Source organism: Haplochromis burtoni, unplaced genomic scaffold (genome assembly GCF_018398535.1).
Source record: "Haplochromis burtoni strain Fernald_Lab_line unplaced genomic scaffold, NCSU_Asbu1 Contig_24, whole genome shotgun sequence".
NCBI lineage: Eukaryota > Metazoa > Chordata > Actinopteri > Cichliformes > Cichlidae > Haplochromis > Haplochromis burtoni.
In genome coordinates, this window is record NW_024582385.1 from 2,068,759 (window position 1) to 2,088,830 (window position 20,072).

Genomic DNA, 20,072 nt, shown 5'->3' on the forward strand with positions numbered 1-20,072 from the left:
CGGAGGTTTCTTCCTGTTAAAAGGAAGTTTTTCCTTCCCACTGTCACCAAAGTGCTGCTCACAGGGGGTCATATGATGTATTATTGTGCGATCTACTGTACTGTGCTGTTGTGATTTGGCGCTGTGTAAATAAAATTGAATTGAATGGAATTGTTGTTCATTAAACTGTCACTTTGTTGCACTCACACACTGACCACATTACTCATATAGTTGTTACATTGTTCACCACCCACCTGTCCTTGTCCTCTTTACTGACCAACGAGTCCCGTTTGTCAGAGTCTCGGTCCCTCTCGTGTGAGCTCACCGACGCGCTCCTCTCAGACTCTCCGGGTTTCAGCCAGGGTGGCGGCGTGGGGAACGAAGGTGGCGTGCGATGCAGGCGGTTCCACGGCTCCTGGTGGCTGTTGTTACTGCTGCTGTTGAAGTGCTGTGGCACGTTTGGGCCATCTTTGTGGCCAAACACCGAGTTGGCCCCTGTTAGGGATTCAACACGTGGAAAAACATGGAACGCAAGTTAAATGCGTATCTCTGCTGACCCTCATATGCAGGCAGCATTACAAACAGTGAGAGGATTACTCCACCTAAACTACAGGTGGGCGACAGATTTTCCCGAGGGACCGCATGAGAAACTGTGACCCTCCACAACAGTCACGGTTTCTCATGTGGCCACTCCCAAGCAAGTGTCTTTCTTGAGGCTGAAACTCACTTAGTGCTGGATTGCCCAATCCCCCGAAGGCCGACGAGCTGAGAGATCCCAGTCCTCCAAACGATGGAGGCCTACTGAAAGGCTCTGGGAGAAGACACAGCATGTTAGCGCTGATGCAATCAACACCCTCGTTTTGGATCGGTCAGACTGAGATGAAGCGTGCTGTTACCTAAATGAGATGCTGGAGGAAGAAAGTTTCCAGGATGGTGCGGTGGATGGCCAAAGGGAGCTGCAGATGGGTGCGTAGGACCTGAGGAGGAGGATAACCACAGACTGTAACATCAGCAAAAGTAAGTGTTAACTGGTCAACTGGTGAAGTCTTTCTGGAGCTGTCAGTAAGAGCCAATCGATAAATAATTCGTATTTTAAAAACTTTAACTGTAAAGTTAAAGTTCAGAAAAATGTCCTTCAGTATTTTTGTGCAGACAAAAGCATCTGTAAATAAACAGCCACGAACTTATTAGTCGACTGTAGATTACAGGCACAGCCATTAAAGCAGCAATTCGTTTACACGCGTGTTTCTCTTCAAAGTCAACTCTTACATAAGTCCCATCATCACGTCAAAAGAGAAACAACGATGCTCCTGTTAGTACGAGATTAATTGCATTTAATGATACTGTGCATAGCAAACAAGGAGAATCAGCTGAAAGATTTAAGACTTTCCTTGTACGACTTTGGCCCTGAGAGCTCCACACAAAGACCAACAGCACAGGCTCAGGACAGATGTTGTGGGGACAATGGCTACGATCTAAGTTGTTATATATCGCTGCAGAAATCTGCTGCCCAGATGATTTACTGTGCAGCCTGATCATGCTCTCCCAGATGATCAGCTTTAGCTCAGCTGTTGGTGTAAGTAATGAGGATAAAGCCAGCTAGTTATCCCAAGATTATCTGCACTAGAAAGCTAATAGTAAGCAAGCAGAAAGCTGCAATGCTTACAGCTTTACAACTTTTGGGATTAATAAAAGATTGAAGTGTAAAAAAAGTTTTCTCAGGGCTCTATGCAGTGAGTACACCGAGTACCTCCCGTACTTCTAAAGGAATTAACAGCAGCCAGGTGCCGATAATCAAATTCACTTTAATAACTGATCATCGGTTTGTGCTAGCACTCAGGTGTGTGGTAATAAAACGCCACAATCTTCCCAGGAGATGACACAAAGCTGCAGGCCTCTGTTAGCGTGCTAAATGTTCCACAGTATTACAGTGTAGTTAGAAAGGCAGGGAACAAGTGTATTTGGAAAGAGTGCAAGGAGACAGCTTGTCCTCTTTAAAGTGAACATGGCAGAACGGCAAATGTTTGAAATGACGTCCGAGTCCTTCAGACAGACGAGACTAAAACAGCCGTTTGGCCATAAAGCGCAGCACCAAACACTGCAGCGAGTCCTGTGAAAACGGTGCTTTTTTCCTGCTGTTTTGTCGTATTTCATCTTTAGTAAAGATATTTTCTTCATTTGTTGGCGTTTTGTCCAGTTGCAGCATCGGACATTATGACAACCTGACATTTTGGGACACTGACGCAGAGCCAAATAAGTAATAGTAGCAGAGGGGGGCGTTGTGGTAGTTTGATGACCTAATCTTGGGATAGTTAAGCTAAACTCAGGAATTCCACACACTGCCTGGAAAACTGTCGCTGTTATGTCTTGATGATACCTGGCTAGTTACAGGCTGAATGAAGCAAACCCAGCACTGCTGCGGCTTGAAGTTTAATAACCAGATCCAACATAGAGGGAAAAAGGCTGACTCACATCTGCAGTCTGTGGATACTTAAACTACACCAGGAGCACCAGAGACGACTGTACTAACCCAAAGTGCGACTTCAAGGTCTGCCTGTATTTAACAGCAAACGGGGACCTTGTTAACATCACTAAAACCCATTTCATGGACTAATCGAATATCCTCTGCTTTATCCAGTATTCCTTTAAGAGGCACGTTGGATGATCTGTTCTTTCACTCTGATTTGTGCGTGTTGTTGTCACATGCTCATGACTGTTTTAAACATGAACGTTTCATATACAGGAGCCAAGCGTGGCGCAGTATGAGTGAACTGTAGAGCTGCAACAGTGTCCAAGAACAGAAACAGGAAGTCAGAGATTGACCCAACAGCTCCAACCTAAAGAAAGGTGAGATATATCTCTGATGTTTACTCTGGTGGAGATCATTCTGTCGGGTTTGCTGATTTCACTCATTCACCACAGACGATGCTAGCTCTGAACAGCAGGACCGACTGCTGCTGAATATGAGAGGCGGCCACTGATCAATCGGACAGCTGATGCACTCACCTGCAGCGGAGAAAAGCGTGGCGGGCCGCGCCAAGTCGCCGGGGTGGTGGATAGCACCAAAGAGGCTGGGGCCCGGGGGTCGACTCAGAAACTCGGGCTTGAGGCCGAAGTCTAGCTTGTGAGGGTCGACCTGCATCTGCTGCTGAAAGACGCCAAAGGTACAGAGAGAAACACATGTAAAACCTGAGCTATCAGAGGCTCCTTTTGACCCAGCATTTGGTGTTTCTTGTGTTTTTATGACCTTTTGTGTGATGGTTTATTATTCTTAGTGGTAATCCTGAGTTTCTTCTACGCTAACCTTTGCCCTCTTCGTCCCCTTTTGTGCGTCTGTGTTTGTAAAGTTGTGTGAGTTCTTGTGCCGTGTTTTCCCTCCTTGTGTTTTATTCCATCACGTTTATCTGTGTTTGCCCAAGTCCGTCTCGTCTGCCTCTCCTCCTCCCGCATCATCTTCCTGTTTTATTGTGAAGGTCTCGTGTTTCCGTGTTCGTCCTGTTCAGTTTTGTGTCCCCCGTCCTGCTCCCCGTGTGTCCTCACTTCCCTCGTTATCCTTCTGTATATTTACGTCAGCGTCTCCCTCATGGCTGTCTGTCTCTCCCTGTGTTTCCCCCCGTGTATTTGGATTCTTTGGTTTTTCCAGGTTAGTTTTGTATTGTAAAGCTGTGGTTTGTGAGTTCACGTCCTGCCTCTGAGTCTGCATTTGGGTCCTACTCCTGCTGCACACAGAGACGCTGGTTTTAGGCGTGTTGGGAAGGAAAAATAGTTAAAGCCATCAAGGGAGGTGACTGACTGCTAAGTTCCAGTGAGGTGTCACAATCAAAGCATTACGCTAACCTCCAGAAGCAAAAGGAGGATGCAAACCATACAATTTAAATGTCAATTTATTATCAACGGTGTGTGAAGCGACTTCTACTGAGTACAACGGTGAAATCAGCTGATCACAGAAGACACGGAACAATTCTGTGGTTTAACTGATGAAGTGATTTTTCCAGAAGAGAAACTAGAGCCAGATCCACAGAGCGAACCATCAGGAGTTTGGGTTTATTTTGCAGTTCAATTAATACAAATGAGTTAACAGTGTCTATAGAGAGTGGAAGTGTTTGTTATTAACCTCTGTCTCTCTTCCACAGCATGTCTTTATCCTGTCTTCCTTCTCTCACCCCAACCAATCACAGCAGATGGCCCCGCCCCTCCCTGAGCCTGGTTCTGTCGGAGGTTTCTTCCTGTTAAAAGGGAGTTTTTCCTTCCCACTGTCGCCAAAGTGCTGCTCATAGGGGGTCATATGATTGTTGGGTTTTTCTCTGTATGTATTATTGTAGCGTCTACCTTACAATATAAAGCCTCTTGAGGCGACTGCTGTTGTGATTTGGTGCTTTATAAATAAAACTGAATTGAAAATTGGACTTTGCTAAACTGACCCAGTATTAGCCTCCTAAGACCTGAACTCTTTCATGCATTTTTAATTTCTCTTTGCTATTTGGGCTGATTGGGATCTGATGAATGTAAAAACAAAGAATTACTGTATTGTTTTTTTACCTGATTTTTGTTTCTGAGAAAAATGAGATCCACATTCGTTTTAAATTTTGATAGGACAGTGGCAGTATAGTGTCCTCGTAAGTGGATATCAGGCCCTTGTAGAGCAAAATTTAGTATTGTGGTCTAGACAACCCAAAATGTGACGTCAGGTCCTAGGAGATTAAATCCAGCCTTGGCCACACTGTGTTAGGAGGGGTTAGACGAGTCCTCACCTTTACTTTCTGTTGGTGGTGGTATATCTGCCAGGCAATATGGACATGCATGGCACACCACTTCCCCGGTTTCTGTAAGAACAAGAAAATTTATTTAATTAAGAACAAGAAAGAAAATGGTGTGACCAAAAAACACAGTGTCATCTAATCAATACGGTACTATGACTACTAATCACATATTAAAAGGCTAAGAAATGTAGGTGTGCTGAATGAACCATGCACATGCTGGCGTGTGACAGCGAGGCGTCACTGACAAGGTTTCATAACACACGCGCTGCAGCGTTCTTCAAAATGAGCCCCGTAAACGAGTACACTCAGCCCCCATTTAATTAAAGACACTATCAACTCCATTAGCAAAGACCTTCAAGGCATCGCAGTGATTATTGCGAGGGAGCAGGAGACGGAGACACTGCAGGGAGCGAGCACTCACCCTGAGAATCGGCCGAAACGGATCCGTTAGCTTCAGGAAGGACGGAGAGAGAGAACATGAATTATTCTGCTGTCAGTCAAATCATTTCTAATTAGTCCTTGTGTGTAGCATTCATTAGGAACCAAATTAAAATGTCAAACTGTTCACTTTAAAATTAAGCGTTTCAGGGGTAATTAACACGCGGGTGTTTAAACGGGTTCCTCCTGCGTGGCCTTCTGCAAACAAACACGCTGACACGTCTGTCAATCTACGACTCACCGCTGATCAATAGATCAGAAATAGACTCTATGTGGTAAATTATTCATATGTATTTTAATGCATTTTTAACACTTCCTGTATGAGAACAGCTTGCTTGCTGAGGCTGCTGCTAATGTGGATCCTAATAAAGCAAACCTATGGAGCCTGTACAGTCCGGTCTCCTGGTGCACGGTGGGTGGTGTGTACGTGCTCTTACCCTGGGGTCCTTCTGTAAGAACGTGTGTGGGACGGCTCCGGGTCTTGCGGAAACATCCAGTGGATTAGAGGTCTGGAGAGCAGCAGACGGATCGAAAAATTATTCTCTGAATATAACTCGCCCCCTCCCGGCTAGTCTGTCTGTGGGTGTGTGGTGGTGTCTCACCTTGGGCTGAAAGGCCCCCTGCAGCGAGCTGAAGGGCCCGGTTGGGGGGATGACAGGGGGAAGGCCAGACATGGCTGGAGGGTAGGAGTGGAAGAGCTGGAAGAAGAAAAGAGCGAGAGGAGGCGTGAGGACGATTCGGTCTATCGGTGAAATGCGGCTTTATGAGTCAGTCTAAACAGAGCAGGCAGTTTGTGGTGGTGTTTAAACCTCGCAGTTTAATCGCAGTGACTGCTTAGTTACAAATGATTGCCTACGTGTTACACAAACGGCTTGTTTATCAAATATTCACTGCTTGTTCCCGCTGGATTTAAATCAGGAGAAAAAACCTCCTTTGATATGAAAAGCAGAATGTTGTAATACACGCAAAACACAAGTAAGTCAAACAAGCGCTCGAGGCTTTCATAAACGTATCTGTATGTAGAGAAACAGATATGCAATCATCTGCTTTGCATAATTGTCCCTAACAGTCATATTAGCCGAAGTAACGAGTGCGTGTTTGGCAAACGTGCTTGCATTGCTGCAGTCGTGCATTGGAATTCTTTAAAGCTGGACTCGAGGGTGTGCTGCAAGCTTTTTAAATGCAACTCCACTCCTCTTGTGCACCAAGTATTAAGATGCCACTATGTTTTATAGAGAAGGAATGCTTTCAGCGTGTTTGCCGGGACCATTATACCAGCGGGGGAAAAAACAAAAAAAGATGAAGCACTTAAAAACAAACTAGGAAGCGGGTCGATCTGAATACAAATAGGTTTTTATGATAGTAAAATCTGCCTCCTAGCTATCGAGGACAAATCAGTTTAATAGTCTGTAGAAAAAGCACACTAGGCAGAAGCACGCTCTGAAAATTTCAGCAAAACGATAGGACAGCGAGTCCAGTGTTTGAAATCATTTGCTTTTATTGAATAATAATTTTGAGGACGCCACTGCTGGTGACTGGAAAAAAGGAAATAAGCGAGACAGAGAAGTAACGTAGCAACTGTGTTTATCATCACATGCACACAGTAACTGTTAAACTCCAGGATTTAAGAATCCCGATCTGTTGCATCACATCATTAGCTACGGCCGAAGGGTGACATGGAGCAGTAACCGTTAGGAAGCAGATGTACGGTGCATGGGCTGAAATGGCAAAATGGGCAAGCAACAAATCTGAAGCTGGAAGCTAGTACGCAGTAGAGAAACTCACACTGTGTCTGTAGAAGGGGTCGACTTTTGTTGGATATTTGTCAAACTGTAGGAGAAATGAAACAGAGCTAAGTACAAAGATTGGCCTCTTTTGTTTCAGGCCAACACACAAAAAAACATCACAAACTGCATTTAAAACCGAAAATACGATTATAGATGAAGATCTAAGACGTCTACCGAGCGGGAGCCAAGTTCAACCACTCCCCGCGCCACAATGTTTTCATCCTCCCCCGTTTCCTGATCATCTGAAGACCTTGTAAACTAGCATGAGCTGGCTCTCATTTGGTTGGCTTTTAGTGGTGCGGCGCAGGCTCAGGGCGAACATTTCCACAGTCAAGACTAAACACTGCAGCCATAAAGAGCCTTTTTATGGCCTCATTAGCTGTCAGAGGCCTCGCTATGCTGCCTTTGAGGTATCATCAGAGCCAAGCAAACCTCTGTGGGTCAGGCAGTTACAAATGTGTATGTGTTTGTGAGAGTTTAGGTTCAGGCACCCATTGCCTGTGGTTCTCTCCCAAACTGCGCGGCTCTTAATGCAATACATTTGCCAGTAATGAAAACCCCCAAATGGGACCAAATGATGTCATTAAAATCAGAATGAATTAAGTGTATTATGTTCTGAAAGCTGGCTCTGAAGTTAACATGCTCCAGGGCAAGTTATTGCCAATTTAGAAAATAACAGCGTTCAAGTCTGGAGTCTCAGCGTATGCCAGAGAAAACACTAGAAAGGCTTTGTGGGAGAATAAAGGCATCGCTGTGGCGTGGACGGATGCGCACGGTCATCGTTGAACGGCCGCCACAGAAACCCGCAGGTCCCCACGGCGTGCCGCTCTCACACATGTCAGAGTATTTAAAAAATAAAATACGAAGTCTTCGCGCTCCCAAACCGCAACGCAAAAACACTTTTTGGTGCCATAGCCGCCCACCGCTCCGCACATGTAGAAGTCATTACGAGAACGTAGACCCCTGCCCCGCCCACCGCCCCAACCCAACACAGGTGTGTTCTACTTATCCTCACATTTCTGGCAGGGGTACGCACCATGGGCGGTGCTGGGGTGGGCATGATGGCGTGTGGGAAGGGCGTGAAGGTGTGCTGGTGGGTGTGCTGGTGGGTGTGTTGGTGCTGATGCTGGTGCTGATGCTGGTGGAACTCAGTGCGCAGGTAGGGCGGGGGGCCAAGCGAGGCACCGCGGTCGGCGCTCTGGGACGCCAGGAAACGGGTGTTGAGCTCTTGGCGCAGAAGGTCTTGCTCTGTAGAGAAGAGGGCGGAGCATTAGGACAGCAGAGCGCTATTAGCAATTAGAGCTGCAGACTCAAATAACCCTCATCTGAGAACTTTAAATACATTTCTCTTTAATTAAGACCCCCTACAGTCCGCCCAGCTGTAGGTCACACGCAGACCCCTGGAGGACCTCGCGCTCCCGTGTGACAGCTCTGTATGTCATCAAAATAAGAAGCCAAGCTGTCAAAAAAGGAAACAAGCAGGAAATGGTTGTGATTACCAGCGTGTCATTTTCCCTCGAAGCGAAGCTCGACATGATTAGAACAGTCTGACTGCTGGAACTGTCAAAATGTGGCGATTTGATACACTCGAGCCCCTCTGAGAGCGCGGATCGGCTTTTTCTAATAACCTTTGTGAAGAATGGATTTCAAGTAATCATTGGCTTTTCTTCTAAATTCAACAAACCCAGCCTTGAGAGATTATATCTCCTCCAGAGTAACCTTACCTTCCTATTCCACAGTGGCTCGCTACAATATCTTCTGCATTCGTTTCAGGCTTTATTGGGCTGGGAGCGCGGCTGGAATTTTCTCTTCATAAAAATTTCATTAGTATCTTTGGAAAACATCCAGCTCGCTCCGTCCCGTATTGACCAAATTGATTTGTTGCACATGATCGCCGTTCCAGGTGAAATGGACGTTCTGGGAATGTTGCTAGAGCCCCTCCCTGCACTGACCCTGACATTTAGCTTGACAGCACCGCGCAGAAATGTGCACAGGCTCTGTGATCGCTTTTGTAATGCGTGCAGACCGAGAGTGTGAACTTGAACTGTCCACACAACTATAAACACACAAAGCGATGGCATGACGTGCACGTGGATCATCTTGGACGTGGCTGCTTATTTCTTTAAATAATTACCAGGGCAGCATGTGCATCTGTCTCTGCGTATCGAATGCTTCAAAATGAAATGCCGCTCTGCGTCCATCATTCATTATGTACTTGTCATGTGTCTCGAGCTTCCCAGCAACAACTGGTTTAAATAAGAACCTGCTGATTGCTTTTGCAGTCAAATGTGCAGTCCTCTGTCAAACCACTTGGGGGCGATGTGGAGACATCTGCGAGCTGCTTGTGCTGTTTACCTGAGTAGGCACTCCCAGCAGCAGGATGTCCGGGTACTGGCAGGGTGCTAGACGTCAATGGTGGCGGTGGAGGCAAGGCTGCTGGAGGAGCAAACATATTGGGGTGGTGTGGGTGTGGAGACGACTGCAAGGCAGACGGGAAGCTGTGGGGGTTATTCTGGTTAGTGGGCAAGGCCAAGGGAAAAGTGGAGGCTGCAGCGGCTGCCGGAGGAGGCGGTGGGTGGTGGGGGAGGTGCAGGGAGGGCGTAGGGGGTCCGTGGGGCTTGGTGCCTGGGGTGCTGCTCCTGCTACTGCTGTAAAGATTAAGACAGAGAGAGAGAAAAAGGCAGATAAGTGGTTAAGCCAGGCGTGATCAGTCAAAATTAACACTTGTTCCTCCACATCCCCTCGTCTCCATCTGCTCTGACGTTCAGTTCCTAGCACGCCATTTTCACGCCTCAGCTGCCTTCCATTTACAAATGCCTCCCCGTCTCTCTCTCGTGCTTCACAGAATCCAGGGCAAACACGATCTGCGAAAACCCCGTTCGCAGCAGCCTCGGATGCAAATAAACCACCGCTGGCAAACATAACAGAACGAGCATCTGTCTTTGAACAGCTTCTGCTAAGGCACTTCCTCCACAGCCAGGTACAGAACATGTGCATCGGAAATGGGATGAGAGGGCGAGAGGGCGTGTGTGAGCAAACAGTCTTTTGTAGTGTGTGTGGGTTTCCCCCGGGGCAGTCACGGAGCTAGCGTCTCCACAGCTCCACGCACTAAGCCTAAAAGCTCATTTGCAGCGCTCGCTCGTCGCTGTGGGCCCCAGCCGTGATTATTCACATGCGGGTGCCAGGCCCTGTTGGCACGCTGGCAGACTGGCAGAGCTGGCGCAGAGTCAGGCAGAGAAAGCCAAGTCCTGAGAGCCTGCTAGGCAGAGCTGTTGTTGGGACCGAGTGGCTTCTGAAGGAGCTATCTCAAGGTCTAACATTAATGGAGAGGCTCACAGGGTTCGGTGCTTCTCAACTGATACGATAGAATAAGCTTAGCTGCTATTGTTTTCAATGAAATAAACTACATATTTGAATACACAGAAGATCCTTTTAAATTAGGAAAATTTCTCCTGAGCCACTTTTCCTTCTGTTTTCATCCAAAACAGCCTTAAATCCACAAAGCATGAACAATATGGTGATTCAAGGTTACACCAAACTACTGGGAGTCCGAGCTCAGATGTGTGGGTGGATTAAAAAAAAGCCCAGCACTCAGGGTGCAGTGTGGCCCTTTTATTCCGCTGTTAATAATCAGCGCTACAGTTTGGCTGGGGGACTTCCTGATGGCAATTTACATACTGATCGGGCCGTATATGCACTTCCAGCTCAAGAGATATTCTTGAATTTTCAAGTGTGTGTGAATATGGAGGTGTTGCCTGAACAGCTCTGCATGAATTTTCTGCATTAGAGCCTGTGAGAACATGAGAGCTGTGGGTGTGTGGAGCTTTTTTCCCCCATGCACTTCGAGGCTGTCTGACAGTAGCTTACCTGTGGCCGTTGAGGCTGAGGCTGTTGTAGGCAGAAAGGGGTCGGGGGTGGCAGCGCGATGGGGGCCGGTGAGACCCTGACTGGATGGGGTGCTGCTGGTGAGAGTGGTGGTTCGGAAGGGCGGGAGATGGTGGGTGTGGGTGAAGGCTAGGTGTAGGTGGAGGCCTCGGGTGGGATAGCACTTCAGGCTGGTGCTGGTGCCGGGGAGGGGGGGTTGGTGAGGGCTCTTGGCCCTGGGCAAGAGGCAGGGCTGCGGGTGACTGAGGCCTGGGAAGAGCCTCTGAGCGTGGGGGCAGGTGGTTTGAAGGCTGAGTGGGCCCGTTTGGCTGGGTTCGAAGAGGGGACGGGGTCTGGGGGATGGATGGCTGGGGCAGTGACACGGGGAGGGTTGGGGGGGACAAAGGTGGATTGGGGGTGCTGGGTACAGGCAGCTGGCTGTCTCTGCAACTCTCCTGGCTCCTCTCTTGACTGCGTTCTAGGCCTGACACCTTGAGGAGGCCTGGGCCGTGAGGCTCCTGGCTGCCATTGGTGGAGAGCACATCGATGCCAAAATCTGGAACTGCACAAAAACAAAAACAAGTGTTAAAAACAGATAAAAGACGCAGATTAACCGTGACGTGCCACAATGAATGTATCGATGATGTCATTTTAACATGCAACGATATCCTGAGGTGGACCCGAGGAACCAAAGACCGAAGCTTCCAAACAACACACGACCTGCTGTACCTGCAGAGCCACAGCCCCCTACTGCAGACACTACAGTGAGTGAGCTGTGAGTGTGAGCAGCTTCTGTCCTTGTTAGTGACATCTCCTCTGTCATGTTTGGTGTGTGAGCTTATCAGCTGACAGCTCCACAAACAGACACAGTTTTTCCTTCTTCCTCCTCATACTGACACACCTTCCTTAGGCTCTGCCAGCACAAACACCACTGCAGCCTTTAACACCGTCCCCGGGGGGAACGACGCGAACCAAAAAGTGTTCTGCTTTTCAGAATGAACCAGTAGTGCATTGTACTCAGGACCTTCATTTTAAGAGCATTCTCGTTTTCTGTGCTTTCACTTGTAGGCCACATTACATTTTTAATGAGGCACTTTTCCATGCACCTTGCACAAACTGAGATCTGTTCCATACCAGAGGCAAACTGGTGCTGAATAATAGCGACAGCGTGCAGATGTGCGTGCATAGTTTTTGCCGTTTATCAGGTTTCTGCTGCCTTTCACCTTTTCATCGCTTCTACAGTTGAAAAATTAGCTTATTCAAATAGTACGTGCAGTTGTGCTAATCTTCTCTGGAAACACCGATGCATGTTCTTTACCACATGCAAACTAGCTCAACTGATGATATGCATAAAAAGAGCACTGTGTGGGGTAAAAACATTTCAGGGAATGAATTCAGCTTTGCATGTAGTGTGATAGCCATCTGACATGTAATTGCTAAGCAACAGCAATTACGTGTCATTTAAACGGCCTGTTTGGACTCCATTAGTCCAAAATGACTGCATCTAAAGAATGACTAAGCGCTGTGCAATGCTGAACTTAAAAAAAAAAAGGATAATAAGCTCTGTCCGGGGTATTTCTCTGCAGGGACCTCCTCCTACAGAACAAAGTGCTCAGACATCAGCCACCAGCTTGACTCCTCCAGAGGCAGAGAGGCTCATGGGAGATGACAGTGCATACATAAACTGTAATTAGCTCTCTCTGGGCCTCAGGGGGGTTTAGAGCTGGGGCAAGGGCTCCTCCTCCCCCTTGGTGAAGCAGCTAAATCCTTTACCTGCCAAAGAGGTGTAGATGGGAACCAGTTCCCCTGGGATGAGGCAGCAACCGGCACTGCAGAGCAGCCGCCTGTCACTGGTGGCTTCCATCTCCCTGACACTACCCCCTTGAGACACTCCAATGGGAGCAGGCTGAGCTAACAGAGCTCTAACGTTCAGCATTGAAATGCTAAGCGAGGTATTAGCAACCCCAGGTGCACGTAATATTACAGATAAGGTCAGGGGAGGTCAATTCTGGTGCGAGATCAAAATAACGGCTATTGACTCCCGCTCTACACGGAAGAGCTTCCCGGGACATCTGCCAGCCTGTCAGGAGACAAAAGGACACTTTGCAAGCCTGCCATGTGTTTGTGTTGAATGGTCTCTGTCTCTTTAACGCAGTCCAGAAAGAGAAAAATGTTGCAAAATAGACGAGGGTCTCGTTAAAGCTAGCCAACCACTCCTGTGTGCCGCTTCCACATAAACACATCTCCGATCTACCCTCATGTGCATCAATGAAGAAAACCCAGCAGCGCTTATATCCATCACCCTAATCTATGTCAATCTTCTCCACTTACTGATGCTATTACCAGTCAAGAGAGGCTGCTGCTGGCAAACAGCTTCACCACAGCAGACAGGGAGAGAAGAAATTCCCAATTCTCAAGGCTCCTGTTGCACCTCTGGGTCCCTGCGGTCCAAGGCTTGTTTTGAGAATGTGCTAACACGCTAAAAAGAAGGTGTCTATTCTGGTCATAATGAATACTCTAGGGCCGTGTGAGGCAGGAAGAAGAGAAGAAGAGAATATGCCAGCTTCCCTCCCGCGAGGGTTCATTTGTCAGTCTTCTTCATCCCTGGAAACAAATAAGTGCAATTCCCACTTGGGGCTCTGAAAATGTAGAGCCCTGCTGTTTTCTCACTATTGCAGTTTTTTAAGCAGCATGTTGCACTTGTAGGTGCAAGTAAAAAACTGAAGCCTGCGAGTGCGTTGCTTAGCAGGCGAGCCAAAGGCTGGAGGGGCATCGAAGGGCTGTGTGTGTCTGTGTGTGTGTGGAGGAAAGCCATTCATTAGGTGCAGCTGTCAGGAGTCGCAATGAGAGACTTAGAGGGATAAGTCACTATCCAGGGAAGAGCCAGCTTCTATTGTTCACAGAGCATTAGCTGCACAGCACCACGTCTGATTTCTATCCATCTACCTGGTTAAACTGACATGCTGCCTCGCAACGATTACATTACAGCTGTGATTTGGGTGAAATGAATAAACTGTATTAACATTAAGATACAAGAGACAACATGATGAGCATGGATCAGGAGCCTGTGGCCCTTTTAGGTGTTATTAGAAGCAGAAGTTCAGTTGTACTGCTCTGCTTTTCATCTACCTCGGCTGTAAATGTTCTGCCGTACAGTTTTAATGCAACCCTAATATCACGTTGCTTAATAGAGCGCTGTATTGTTTGGGTCACAGTCCTGCAGGAAGGTGTTTGGTTTGGTGCAGAGAGAGAAACCAATCTACTGCAGCGCAATGCTCCACAGAGGGAGCGACAGCCGGCCTGACAAAGTGAGCTGCACAACATTAGGTAGTTTAATATAGTGTCAGGTCATTACTGCAGCACACAAGGGGATTAATTTAGCATATTATATTTCAATGTCGTTGCTGAATACAGCCTGGCACATGGAAGTGATTAACAACAAGTGGCAACAACATCGCGGTTTAAAAGTGCAACTGGCAGGTCAGCACCTGTCCTTCTGAAAAATACATTACTGCCCAACTCCAGCCAAAGCACATCCGTCTCTTTCATGTGCGAGTGACAGCTACACCCAGGTCGGGAGGCATCCTGACAAAGCGATGTCTGTAGAGACCTGCGTGACATCCCAGGCTTCTGTTCGTTGCCGTCACCTCTTCCGTCTCACCCTCCTCAAAATAGCCACTAGATACATTCGAAACCCTCATACTCGTTTATGGGATTTCAACCTGCCAGGGATCTCAGGGCTCCAATCACACAAAACCAACAACCTGACACATAGCAGGAGCCACGGGACTGGCAGCTGAGCCGTGACCGCTGTGTGTACAGTTATGTAGAGAGCAGAGGTGAAATTCAGAGAGACCTGAACCTGCTGTGCTATGCTAGCAGAGGACGACAGCTTTGATGGTCTTGTGTGCGACAAGAATGCCATAAGAAGTATAATCTACACAATTACTTATTAACAAAATTCTTAAAACTCACTTTGAAAAATTGTCATCTACAAATAAAATAGTGCAGTTTGTAGATAATGTAAAAAAAGTTTAAGAAATGTCACAGAAACTGTAATTAAATTTTTCTAGAAATCCCTGCTTTGGTTGATTTCTGACAGCACAAGTTGCAATAAACAACATCATCATCACGGCACATGTTGAGAACATCTAGGAAACAGGTGCTAACAGCAGAGGGGGGGTCTGCAGGGACACGCTGCTGCACATTAGATACTAACACGACAGCAGATGATGCAACAGCAGGTAACCTCTGGCAGTGACTGCGAGTTTGTCCTGTACAGAGGTCTTCTGTCGGAAAGGAAGACAGGCACATACTGTTGATGTTTCAGATCATTAAAAAAATTTAACACTAGACAAAGATAACCCAGGTAAATATATAATAATGTTTTTAAATGATGGCTTAATTTATTAGGGGGGGAAGCTATCCAAACCCATCTAGTCCCACTTGAAAAAGTTACTGCTCCCACATCAATTATCAGCGATTAACCACGTTTTTTGGACAGCTGAGCTCAATTTCACCAGCCAAAGCCCGGCCTGTTCACCCAAGAAAGCACTTAAATAGAACCTGACAATATGAAGCAGACTAAAAGAGCTCTGAAAGCAACACATCGGGCTATGATTTAAATAAGCTCAGCAACAAATAAGAAACAGTCAGTCTAGAAAATGTTACAAAGCTAAAACTTTAGGAGTCCAGTGAACCGCTGAGAGAGCCACTTTCCACAAACGGAGGAACCGTGGTGAAGTGGCAGCGTTAGAGTGGCAGCTAAAGGCTAATGTCACCACACCTACATGCTGACATTGAGCTGGTATGATGAATATTTTTAAGTAGCACTAAAATAAAGAGAAACTGAGAGTGATGGGACTGAAATGTTTTTGACAGCTTTCATAAACAATCATCCGAAATCACTGTAATCCACCCGACACCATAAATATTCTTTATGTTAATCTATCTAATGTTGAAGTGCCAAAAGCCTAAAATATCAAATCAGAGAGAAGATTATTAGAAAAATTATTAGATCGTTAATATCTGTGGCAAATTTAAGGGAAACAGTGTGGATCAACCAACCAACACTGTAAGTATCATTAAATCATTTAACGACATATTATTGTGTAACTAATGTTTAATGAAATCATTCTGACTGCCAGTCCAGAAGATGTAGGCTGGACCTCGCTGGATATGGTGAGACAAATGTAGCGCGTGGGCTTTAGCACTGCGGTGCATCGATAGGCTGCAAAAGCAAAGCATTAGAAAAACTATGAACCCCCAGAGAGACCTCTGATGCTCCACTGTCACCGCTTCAACACTCTTGTTGTGCAAAAATCAGCAGAGTTAGCGCACTGCAGCGGAGACACTGGTGCTCTGCATCAGGCAATCAGAAGAAACTGGTTCATTTGCTATAGAGCTGCTGATGCTAGATTCAAAGCACTGCTCAGAGGCTGTGCTCGTCCTTCACGCAGCGTCGTCTGAAAGCATCATCCTGCCTCACATAAACAAACGCAGAGAGGCCGTTTGCTCAACTTCAATCAATTAAAGTGCGCACACAGCCACGAACAAGAATTTGTGGCCCTCGCTGAAAACTCTGCCGCTCATTGGCATGCCTCAGTAAACATTAATTATAATCTGGATCTCTCCCTGTGCAGAGCTGGGCTTCCAGACAACTGAAAACATTCCCATTCCCGTGTTTTCCATCCTCAGGTCTTAGCATGGGACCATTTACTCCCTGACACTTGCTCCTCTCCTTTCTCCATATTTTGTTTAACAACAAAATTAGATTGTAATTGAGCAGCAAGTGTTGACAGCGCTCTGACCTCGGGAGTGCTTTAGACAGCATATGTTCCCCAAAGAGCTCCTCGGTGAGGGACCGGTTTCTGTTTATTTGTTCTTAATGAAGCCTGCAGTCGCATTAATGGCAGACATCTTTAACAGATCTCCCTCCCACACAGAAGAGAACAATAAACAGCAGGCCACCAGTTTCTGCCAGAGCTCGCACACTCAGTCCACAGCAAAGGGCTCCTTTCTTTTCATGCCTCTGCAGCTTTATGACGTCCAGGCTCACTGCAATCCAGCCCTTCAATTAATACAAAACTTGCTTCACATTAGCAGCAAAGTCCATCTTTTCCCAACGTAACAGCATGGAGGATATATTAGCAAAAGACATGTGAGGGATCGCTCACGTTTCAGTCCTGAGCGCTGGAGAACGCACACACCACGCACAGATCGTGTACGGAGCTATTCCAAGGAAGACAAACGTTGCAAATTATGCAAATTATCTTCCAGATTTGCAAATTATACAAATGTAGAACAAATAAAGATGATCCAGACAGCTGACGACCAGTTCAGCGACTTGAGCTGTGCACAGGATTATCCCCATCAATCAACCGTCCCCCCTGCAGAGGCTTTATGTGAGTGTCTGGTGGAGTTTTACTGGGTGGAAGTGGGCATTTCCATTATTCTAACCAAGTATTTCTAAATATGATGTTGGTCAGAAGACTCGAGACTTTGGCCTCACGATATTAGTTCCAGAGAAGCTGAAACCCAGCTGCAGTAACCTTAGCTGGGCAAGCGTTGCCCCTGATCTCACAGCTAAAGCCTCCAGAGAATCTCCCGTCTATTAGCTCCTTATCCCTCCCTGCTTCAGCTCTAAAGACTTTAACAGCATTAGCTGCTTTAAGAGCGGTAACATCACACTCAGTGAAGCCTCTTTGCGTCTCCAGAGTTTCGAGGCACCTCTCAGCAAGGGGGGGGTTCACCGTGCACATGTATGCGTATTGGACATTCCCCAGATGGGTGTTTAGGGCTCTGTGGGCCGACAGTGATGAATGCTCCCCTGCTGGCTCTCCAGGATTCTCTGTCATGTCAGCAGCTCTCTAAAGCCAGAGCTGCGAGGGGTGTCGGGTTGCAACGCTTGGACATCTCGCCCTGTGGAGGGTCTTGGACTGGAGCTGTTTTATTAGTCCTAGACTCCCAGGGGTGGCAGGCGAAGGGGAGTGGGAAACCAAACAGAAATAAAGCTGGTGGCTGGGGGGAGGTTTGGGGTGAGCGGGGCAACTATTCTGGCTGTGAGAGCGTGACATGTGTAATCTTTCAGTGAGAATACCACAGCCTGCTGATATCACCTCACAGTAACACAAACTGCTGCTTTAACAAGCTGTGATTGAGCAAAAGGCCACAAGCAGTGGGAGGTGGGGGAGAGTTGTTAAGCCGCCTCTCTGAACATCTATATTTCATGGCTGTCTCATTTAGTTTATGAATTTTGTATTACAAGACGGGAAGCCAAAGCATGAGATGAGAAGCCAAGTGCGTATATAAATAAAAATAGTGTGGCTGCGTGTGCGCGGGGAGGTCGTGGTGCGTGTGGTTAACCGAGACATAAAACCTCGACTCCTCTTCTGAGAAAGACCGTCTGTGACTGTGATCCTCTGTGAAATGGTAGCAATCTCGGGTAATTGGGCTTCATAAGCCAATGAATGTTCGGAGCTCTTCTGACAGATGCAAAGCCATAGAAGATCAGCTGCCAGACCACAGCCAATAAGCACTTACACATGTTTACAGCATGACAAGCGTACAAGCGGCAAATGGGAGGAGGAAAACACACGAGCGACAGAAAGGAGCAGAGAGGCTCTCTGTCCCGTCTCCTACCTTTGCTAGCATCCGTCGGCACTGCACTGAAACTCTCTATGTTGACACAATGTGCTCCGTCTCCTCTCTCCTGAGTCATAACGAAGACATTTACTAACAGAGAGCTGCAGCGAAAATATTCTTCCACCCACAGCAGGTCTGATTACAGCTGTTTCTGTAACGCTCTCAACTGCGTCTCGATCGCAGCGCTCAGAACGACAACATGGAAAATCTTTCCGTCTTAGACAAGCTCTCTGGGTCTAAAGTGTTAGGTCACCTTCCCCCTGAAACTGGCCCTCACCCTCTCCACCATCACCATCTTTATGTGCATATGAGGATGCAGCAGTGGGATCAGTGGCGGGACAGTGTCTCATTTCTAGCTCTCCTTTAGAGAGCAAATCTTTATATATCGCCGAGGGTGTGAGGTCAGGCTGAAGGGAACGTAATGGGAGAAGAGCCGGGTCAGGGACTCGATGACGGGCATGCTGGCACAGGTGACCAGCAGAAGGGATGGGTGGAAAGCTGGCCAAAGGGATAGACATCTCCTGCCAGGGGTCTGTGCGGGGCAGCTCTCAGGGGGACACTTGTTGCCGGCGGTTGACAGATCCTCTGCAGGCCTGGCTGTCATGTACTCCGGCTCACTGAGGCTTTGAAATAACAGTAGCGTGTAATGTGTCAGATCCATCCAGTCCGCAGCAATTGGTCAGTGTGCACACACTGTCACACTGGTGTAAATCTACACTGAGAGACGAGGCAGCTGTGGAGCCAACCAGACCGTTTGACCTCAGACATGTCCAGTGTATGCAAGCGAGCTGCTGGGATTTCTCACAGGGCTTCGTATCGCTGTAAGAAAATGTGACGTGGCCATTTTTTGTATGCGTGTCATTCCCCGAGGCGTATCGCGTGTCAGTGCTTCGCTTTCTCAGCCAGCCATGAAACGCCTCTGATTCCTTTACCGGTTAAACTTAAGCTGGGTGCATTTTGATTTACACATTACGTTCAAGGCTGGATAAACATCACATTGCTTGCCATTAGCTTTATCACTTTGCTGTAGCAACAGGACTTTTGCAGGAGTGCAGAATATTTGCTAACTTGATATTCGAGCATTTTTTGGTTTTGTCATGTAGCAGGTTGTTAAATGTAAGCCGTCTTTCCCCTCGAGCTGTGCTAAGGCTTTCCCATGGAGAAAAAAACGGGATGACTCTTTACATTATGGTGTGTGTGTGGTGCATAACCACAAACCACACACACGTTGTTTTCAGTCTTGGAGCCGATGGCTTGTTTTTCAGTCAACAGCATGAAATTAGCAGGGAGGACATTTCCTGCAGGTGAGTATACAGATGCTGTGAAACTATAGCAGGCCAAGCCATACAGGCTTTGCTATGTGGGACTAAAGCCCGATTTAGATTCCTCTGTGGGGGAATCTTTTCCATTTCATGCACACTTCCCCACAGCTTCAGCATTCTCCCTCCAGGAATTTCCTGCACAGGAGGAATGACGGTAGAGAACAAGCCAATCACAGTAGTCGTGTGCTGTGCTGACGCCATGTGCAGTTACACCCCACGCTGTACGCCGTGGGCTTTCAGGGAGGGGTTTGATTTCCAGCACAAACATGAATCCTCAG

The 20,072-nt window shown here is 47.2% G+C and overlaps 1 protein-coding gene across 6 annotated transcripts in view; it reads right to left on the reverse strand.

Moving 5' to 3' along the window:
• Positions 1-20,072, reverse strand: part of auts2a (activator of transcription and developmental regulator AUTS2 a) — a 345,887-nt gene that overhangs the window by 12,287 nt on the left and 313,528 nt on the right. For 3 of the 6 annotated variants that reach the window (XM_014335012.2, XM_014335010.2, XM_014335017.2), the window contains 12 exons: positions 10,832-11,390; positions 9,320-9,612; positions 7,980-8,212; positions 6,963-7,007; positions 5,780-5,875; positions 5,615-5,686; positions 5,161-5,190; positions 4,731-4,802; positions 2,986-3,127; positions 876-956; positions 707-790; positions 234-486 (listed from right to left, as the gene is read on the reverse strand). In XM_014335012.2, the coding sequence (XP_014190498.1) occupies positions 234-486; positions 707-790; positions 876-956; positions 2,986-3,127; positions 4,731-4,802; positions 5,161-5,190; positions 5,615-5,686; positions 5,780-5,875; positions 6,963-7,007; positions 7,980-8,212; positions 9,320-9,612; positions 10,832-11,390 (1,960 nt within the window). The remainder of the gene's footprint in view (positions 1-233; positions 487-706; positions 791-875; positions 957-2,985; positions 3,128-4,730; positions 4,803-5,160; positions 5,191-5,614; positions 5,687-5,779; positions 5,876-6,962; positions 7,008-7,979; positions 8,213-9,319; positions 9,613-10,831; positions 11,391-20,072) is intronic. The other 3 variants (XM_042218837.1, XM_014335014.2, XM_042218838.1) reach the window with 2 other exon arrangements.